The following is an 8,370-nucleotide window of genomic DNA, read 5'->3' on the forward strand; positions in this document are numbered from 1 at the left end:
TCTTGTCTCAGCTAAATGTTTAGGAGCAATGTGTTTGACAGTCTTTGCCAGTGCCATCGCTGGACAGGTGATTTATTAGGACATTTTTATTTCTTTAATTTACCACCCATCTAAATCAGCACATACTTTTCTGCCCTCTTTTTGATGCTGAAGACAACAAGAACACTGCCATAAATTTGAAAACGTAAGCCTGTTGGACTTCAGTTCAGTTAGCTTAAGTAGTCCAGTATCTACACAACTTTTTGAAAAGCTTTTCTTAAAACACAGTTAGACAAAGAAAACAAAACAACACCTTCTGCATTTTAATACTACACAAAAAAACATTTGTTTGACCAAATGTAGGTGTTACAGTCAGATTTATTCAACCATGTATGTTTCATATAAACAAGTGTGCACATAGGGAAGACCTCGTCGTTAAGGTCTCAATACTAAACCAAACGTCTACCTGAGATTCAGTTCAGTTCACCAAGTCACGTGTTTTTCACATAACAATGTAGAGAAACAAATCTAGACTATTTCATTTTCTGTGGCATACGTTAATGCTACCATACAACATGTTGGACAGCAGTTCMCAGTGACAGTTTTGGTAATTTTACAAGCTACAATGTTTGCCCTACTGTTGTACAAAAGAAAAACTAAAATTCATCAGATCTTTTTTTCTTTTTGTTATTTTTTAATATAAATCTTTACTAAAACTTCTTTGAAGTCTTAAATATTGCTCTTGCTACATTGGAAAAATAGAAAAGTTACATCTGAATACTGAGAAGTGGTTGTTGTTTTAATATATAAAGAGTGTCGCTCTTGAGTGCTCATGGCTGTAGGTCAATAGTCCTCAGCTGTGTACTTTTTGTGTTTCCTTTCCTGACCAGCTGTCCATCACTAATGGCAGAAAAAGGTACAAAGCAAACAACAAGACCAAAAAGAGTTTCAGGAGGCTTGTGAGATTTTTTAAAAAAGAAAGAAAAGCCTAGGATTCTGTAGAAGTACTGGGTGCCACCAGAGCATCCTCTCCCTGAGCTCCGCCTTCCCTTGCTGCTTTTGCATCCATTTCTGCTTCCTGTCCTGTGGCTTCTAAAGACGTGCACGTGTCGGGTGCTTCGAAGGACTCGCCCCCCAGGTCAGTCAGTTTGATGTAGCCCTTGCTGTTGGAGCGCTCCAGTCGGGGGCAGCTGAAACGCCTTGCTCTGTCACTTTGACGACTCCCCGACATGGACAGGCTGCAGTGGCGCGCGAGCCTCGGCTGATCCGCGAAGGAGTTCAGGGATGTGTTTGAACCCATTGGCGCGGGAGGAAACAGCTGTGTGTGAGGCACCTCCTGCGGGTTAACCGCCTCTGTGGCTCTGCCCTCCTGGTTCTGATGGGGGGGCGGGGAGTCCATCATCGCTGCCGACCCCTCGTGCCTACCGTCTATCTCGACGGCGTGCCCTCTGCTGGCGTGTCCTTCCTCACTAATGTTTTCAGCGGCAGCCTCAATCACAACCGCTTCCTCCGAACGTCCTTCCGCCTCCGCCCTCTCCGACTCGTCCACCTCGCAGTTGTTGAGTTTGATCACAGGGAGGGTGAACGCATTCACGGAGGAGGTGACAATGGAAGTGGTCTCCCACTGGCGGGGCTGGGGGGCCTGCTCGCCTCTATTGCTGTAGTCTTTGTAGATGCTGTAGACYGTATCTGTGAAGGTCTGGACGTCTCTGGAGCAGCTGCGTGGCCGGCTCGCCAACGAGGAGCGTCTGAACACCTCCTCGGTATCCAACTCACCCTTTGGATTGAGTCCGGTGGAAGGCCAGGAGCTGCGGGTGTGCGAACTGCTGGCTGGAAACGAAGCCGATGGTCCCTCGACGCTCTTCGATTGGGTGTAGTTGACCAGGCCGTTCAGAGGCGAGTACTCCTTCGACCGGATGCTGTGCAGATCTATTACCGTGGAGTAGATGTCCCTCAGGTTGATGATTTTTGTTTTCTTGTCTCGGTTTTCGTGGAGGACGGCGTTGGCACAGATGAAGAGAAAAATGCCAATTCCCATCACCAACGGTCCAAACACTTTTAAATTGTCTGAGTACAGATAATTATCCAGAAAGTCACAAAGGATGCCACAGTGAGGTGAGGGCTCAGGGGCGCTGCTGTTAGAATGGTTCTGGTTGGACTCATTTGTTGGACTGGACGGAGATGTATCGTGGGTCAAGTTAAGTGAGACAGATGGACTTCTGGAGTAGCTCATRCTGCTGTTGTGGAAGGCTCCGTTTCTGCGGCGCTCCTGATACTCCTGCTGGTTCTGGCTAGGCCAGTATCCCAGTACGGCCATGGATATCCCAATCATCAGAACTACGACACCAATGGCAGCCACCAAACCAGCCGGGGAGCAGAGGTTGAGCTTCCCTTTCACAATGACCACYTCGTTCTTCTTCTTCTTCTTGGATTTCCGCTTCCTCTTGTTTTCCGCTCGGTTTTTGGACCGGAGTGAATCCTGTCGCCTGTTCATGCGCAGCAGGCCACCCGTGGCTATCATGGTGGCGACTGGACAGCAGGCTCGTCACTCAGTCTATGAAAAAACAGAAAAGAAGCTGTTCAGTGTGCAAATATGTAGTTTTCATCCAACAYTTCATAGAGGTGCACTGATAAATGGGCCGGCCAATTTATCTGCACCGGTTTCTGTAATTTTTGGGGATCGGCCAATACTTAGATAAGATCAGTGGAAAAGATCGACACTACCTCTAAAAAGGTCTAAAAATCAGCCACTTTCCCCTTTTGCTACGCTYTGAGCACGATCTGATGTCCGGTTAAGACAAGTTTGTATCGTTTCAAGAGTATTGATTAATGTTTTTCAATAAAAGAAGGTTAGTGTTGAAGGTGTATTGTGACCTTATAACACCTGACAGAGTCAGTTATTTAATATTGGTCAAAATCAGAATTAAAATTGGTAGGTCAGACTTTTTAAAGAACAGTGTTCGGCCAGAAAACTGCCATCAGTTCACCCTTAATAAGGATATCAATAACTTTAGTGTCATTTTTAAATCACCAAGCTGTGATAATTTTKTATCTCTGAGTATTTAAATGGAACTAAAATCTTTCAAAAGCTCAAATCTACAAACAGTTGAACTCAATCAATCGTTTGTGTTTTACCTTTTCACAGACTGTTACGGCTCTGTTACTACCTCACTCTGTGACATAAAAGGTGTAACAGTGGCTGACTGCCACCCATGTGGCCTTAGTCCATCCAGAAACTGCCCCACGTTGGCCTAAAGACATCTCAGTCCCAGCTTGAATTGCTGAATTACAAACACACTAAACAAGTTTGGTGTTGTAATTGGATTTGTTGAAAGCTTATTAGTAACAGGCTCCTTGTAGCCTGAAATCTGAGGTTAAGGCCTGAAACAAACATATTATTACTTTTGAGAGCTCYTATTTTGTTGCTTTCAGTGCCCGTCGCATGTAATTTCAAACTGAGGCCAGCAGCCAGTTTGTTTTACAAAAAAATACTTGCTTGTTCTCTAAATAACAGCATTCACATTTTCAGCTCAGATGTTAAAGTTGCACTTTAAAAAAACATTTTAAAAAGGTGCTGTTTTATATAGTTACATGCTGCTCAGTTTTAGGCTTGGGCTGGTWACTGTTTTGTTAACTCTGGGTACAGGCAGGCTTCATGTTTACWGCAGCGTCAGGCTGATGGCTGACAGACATTTAGATGAAGATCTCTGTGTCGTAATAAKCCATGTGATGTCTTCATCCATTACTGTGGACACTGTCACACATCAGCCTGGTGCACATCACAGAGCAGTTCACAGCAGCTCCGATGCCTAATTCACAGAATTCATCTGTTGACTCATTTTGCAACAACACAAACAAGCTGTATACAAATCTGCTGACCTGTAATAACATTTTTATAATATCAATAGAGAATTTTATAGTAAATAATCAAACATGAACAAATGAAAGGCAACTATATAATTGCTCACCTTTCATTGTGGTGGGAAATACTTATTATTATATACTGAGTTCAAAATCTTAAGGAATAAATAGGATTATTTTGAAAGGATTAATTTTCTTGAAGGGATTGTTTTGTTTTTTGTGTGAGTCAATTACACCATATGTTTGCTTCCCCTGTGTGTATTTATTTTTATATGAATAAGGATAAACCTTGAAACTTTTGCTCTGTTCTTTTGAAACTAGTCTGTCAGTCCGTCCATCAATCAGGAAATGATTCTGATGACAAATCACAACTAATTATTAAATAATCCTTGCCTTGTTATTAATGCTCTAAGAAAGCAATAACTTATTAGTTTCTCTGTTCCCTGCTTAGTGAACCATATTAAAGGCATTTCTTTTCTTTCTTGTCATCAAAAACTGTTAGTGAAACAGCTYGATATGACTTTCCCCTTCTTCCCTACAGAAACACAAAAGGATCGCAACAAGGTCAACACTAAACGTAAAAGCATTTTGCAGCCTGACAGATAGATAAATAAATAAAACTGTCGATTAAAAMCTAAACTGAGGTGTAAGAATTACTCTGAAGGTGCCAGCCAAAGTCTGTTAATTTTGGAAACTATAGAAAATAGCAGCTGACTCAGTCCCACCTACAGAAACACCAGAGGAGAAGAGCTGCCTTTATCAGACGTCACTGGAAACACATTCAGTCATTTTTAACATCCCAAAAACAGCAATGTTACATTTCTTGTGTCTAACAATAACTGAGAATGAAAACGAGCTGAAAAACACGGAGAGGTTTAATGCAGGCTCATTTAAAAAAGGAACGAGTCAAATGTTGCGAAAGGTGAAATGGGGCTAATTTTGCTGAAACAAAAAAGACCCGAGTGCAGCTATTTCTAGCTCTGTGTTGGAGATTATGCAACAGGTAGAACTGCTGCTGCATTTTTGCAGTTACTTGTTTAAAGGTAGAAGATATTTTACTCCACAGTGGACACGTAGGAATAGAAAGATGCAGAAAAAGCGAAGGACAAACACCCAAGCTGACAGCAGAGAACAGGAAGTGCCAGTTATCTTGCTGTGTTGGTGCGATATCAGCCGATGACAACGTAATGTGTCCAGACAGGAAGCCAGCAGGCATGTTTTCTCCACCTCTCTGTGGCTTCTTTTCTCATCCCGACTCTCTCATCTCTCACCAGTCCTCCGTTCAGACCCTCTCCTTCCTGCTCTCCAACCCATCAACACATGACGGCTACCTTTAACATCATCAACTCAATTATAAGCTGACATCAAACTCTGTCATAATTATGGTTAATTTGTCTTTTTAAATGTATATTTATGTTTAATCAGTGCAATCAGTCAAAGAGGTTGTAGGTTAGAAATGAAAGGCTTCTGTGAAGGAATGCTTATCACCGCCTGAGTTTTGAACTATAATCCATTTATGCTGAGAGTTATAGCCAATTTTTTATTTGCTAAAGTTGATTAGCTGAGGTGGCTAACTTAATTTAGATTGAGTTCCAAACTGAACCAGCTGCAGACGCACAACTGAAAGTCTCATCACAACCAATCCAGTTTTTCACAAGGTATTTTGCTAACAGACAGRGATGMCTGACTTCAAKTGCTAATGACAAAAATTTACAAACCAGATGGAGCTCAGAGTAGTGGTGTGCCAGCATTTTTGCAAGTAATGCATAATGCTGTGATTCCCGGAACTGATACCAATTTGTTTGCGTGGACATTCACATTATATTATATATTATATTTTAAATGCGACCTCCAGYCTCCAGTGTGAACGCTTTGTGCTGTCGATGCGGCCTGAATGCTCAGAAGATGACATGACGTCACATTCAGCTTGCTGTTTACAGAAGTAGCCTATGGATGCTACACGTTAGCATGTCGAATCTGAAGTTGTTCGATCAGAGCAGAATAAATAATTATCTGACATTAGTCTACTGTTTATGTTTTATCCAACCTCCGGCCGGCTGTTATTTATGGAACAAAGCGGAACGCAGGAAGTACTGATCCAGTGATTTTAGTATTGATATGGTCCGACACAAACGTTCCTATCAGATGTTTCTGTGGATTCTCAGTCATCCAGGACGTGGAAAATTAAAAGAAAAAAAAGACGACGCAACTGGACGTCTGATTTAAACAGCACGACTCCAGATTATAATTATTACTATGTTATTATTTAATTTAGTCCCAYTCCCAGGTTCTAAATAACAAAATAAGTTTTTAAAATCATTGGTATCAGCAAGTACCAAAACTGAAGTAGGCCTACTTGTACTTGTTATATGCCTAGCTTAAAGTACATGTTGAGAATGACTATCAGCTACTGTCACCCCAAATTTGAGCTCAATATCGATAAATTTGTTTGATTTATCCTCATTTTGTTGTTTGATAAGTTTGCTCAGCTGTGGTGGCCATCTTTAATGGGCTGCATCCAAAAGTTAATCATGTAAATCCAGTGACTTGTTTATGAGAGTGTATTTTAAAGGTCCAATTGGTAAGAAGCTGCAGGTGTTGCTCTCCAGGCGAACAACACTTTAATCCACTGATGACGACGAGAAAGGCCTTGAAGTCTTATTTTATGACTTGCAGACAGTGGAACACACAGTTCTGCACCAGAAGCTTCACACCGGGGCCTTCAGTCGCGGGTTGTAGCGACTTTTTCCCCCCCTCCCCTCATTTTTTTTAACACCCAAACGCGCGAGACGCGCGGCAGCCGCACAGAAAGCCATCAGGCGTGGGCGGACCGGCGTCCACGTTCATCTGGAGGGGAGAAGATGCTGTGATGTCTCTGTCTGCGGTGCTGAACGCGAAGCTGACAGGACGCAGAGGAACGATCAGTCGTTCCAAATCTGCGGGGGCGCATATTTTCCCCCACCCTCCATATTTTTTGCGCAACGTTGCACGAGTAACCGTCTGTTGATATTAGCGGCGCATCTGCTTCCCTTCTGTTGGTTAAAAAAAAAAAAAACGAGGAAATATCATGAGCTGCTGTAGAGCAGGAGGTGAAAACGTCCAGAACCAGCAGGGCGACAAAGAGAAACACTGCGGGGATTTGGAAGGTTGGAGACAAAATGACAAACATCCACATCTCCCTCTGCCACGGCCTGATGAAGTCCATGCTTTCATAACCTCAGCGCTCCGGCTCCCATTGAACATTATTTATTTATTTATTTTTTGCTCCACAACTTCATAAAAACACAGTAAAAAAACGAAAGCACAACTAAAAGTTAAAGGGATTTTTATTTACGCGCATCCAACATTTGCGCGTAAATCCACGCCTTCATTAGAATTCACCTTAAAAACGTCTCCAAATGATCTGAGGGATAAAAGTAAAGCACGTCAAGCGCGCGGAGGTGCTCCTACACGACGTTCACCTGACATTAAAATATTTTGTACGCGTCCAAAAACAGAAAACTATAAGGCAGAATCACCACGGAAAGACTTCCGAGCCCTCTCCGCCTCTCCGCACAGAACCGCGTTAAACGTGGAGCTGAGAGTGTGCCTAACAGATGAAGACAAAACCAGGGATAAAAGAGTAAAAGCGGGCGCCTCTTACCAGTAAAATGTGGCTGCTGGACTAAACATCATCGTCTTCACGGCGCGCTCCTGGTTCGGCTCGGCTCGGCTCGGCTCGGGCTCGTCGTGGTGCGCCCGCTCCGGTGCCAAGGATGGAAGAGCGGCTTCCAGCTGAACGCGGAGTCACAATGGAGCCGACAGGGGCGGGCCGAGCGCTTTTTTATTGGAGCTCATTATTGGGCAATGTAAAAAAAAAAAAAAAAGAGGGGGTGTTGTCACACTGCATATGAAGTGCTCCAAATTTAAATTACAATCATAGGGGAAATAATCTTTGGGGTTTAACCTTCATGCTTCCACAGGTCTATTATGCTTGATTAACTGTGATCCTCTGGTAAAGTAAATGTTTGAGCAGTTTGCTGCTCTGGAGCATAAATAATAAATGGACTGTATGCTATAAGTCTGGGTGTCAAACTCATTTGAGGACAACATAAACATTATGGTTGTAAAGACTTCATGTTTAATTTAGACTAAACATGAAACATCACCTTTAACAAACAATAACTGAGCTCTACGTGGTATTTCCTGCATAGAAACAGCGTTTTAACACACTTATAAACATTGAAAAGTACTTTGTGTATGATTGAATAAACGTGAAATAAGAAATACAATTAAAAGTATAACGGTGCGTTCACACCGAACGCGATTTCAACATCAGGAGCATCAGGTTTACATGCAAAGTCTACGGTGGACGCGCTTCAATCAGCGTCGGGAAGTGCTGCGGTGCCTCAAGCGCGATTAGAGCAGCACGATTTGAACGATCTGAGCGTTCGACGTGCTTGAGGCGCAAATCGCTGAAGTTAGAAAATCTGAACTTTTGCAGCTCGAAGCGCCGCATCAACCAATCAGAGAGACTCCACTGTGTGACGT

At 42.9% G+C, this 8,370-nt stretch overlaps 1 protein-coding gene across 1 annotated transcript; it reads right to left on the bottom strand.

The window, feature by feature from the left end:
- Nucleotides 1-283: 283 nt before the first annotated feature.
- Nucleotides 284-7,641, bottom strand: LOC106534527 (transmembrane protein 200C). Its single transcript, XM_014031201.1, has 2 exons — nt 7,484-7,641; nt 284-2,533 (listed from the first exon to the last, which is right to left on the bottom strand). The coding sequence occupies exon 2, from the start codon at nt 2,498-2,500 to the stop codon at nt 968-970; it is 1,533 nt and encodes a 510-aa protein (XP_013886655.1). The 5' UTR covers nt 2,501-2,533; nt 7,484-7,641; the 3' UTR covers nt 284-967.
- Between the last annotated feature and the right edge of the window lie 729 nt (nt 7,642-8,370).

The sequence above is a fragment of the Austrofundulus limnaeus genome, unplaced genomic scaffold (assembly GCF_001266775.1).
Source record: "Austrofundulus limnaeus strain Quisiro unplaced genomic scaffold, Austrofundulus_limnaeus-1.0 Scaffold1198, whole genome shotgun sequence".
Lineage (NCBI taxonomy): Eukaryota > Metazoa > Chordata > Actinopteri > Cyprinodontiformes > Rivulidae > Austrofundulus > Austrofundulus limnaeus.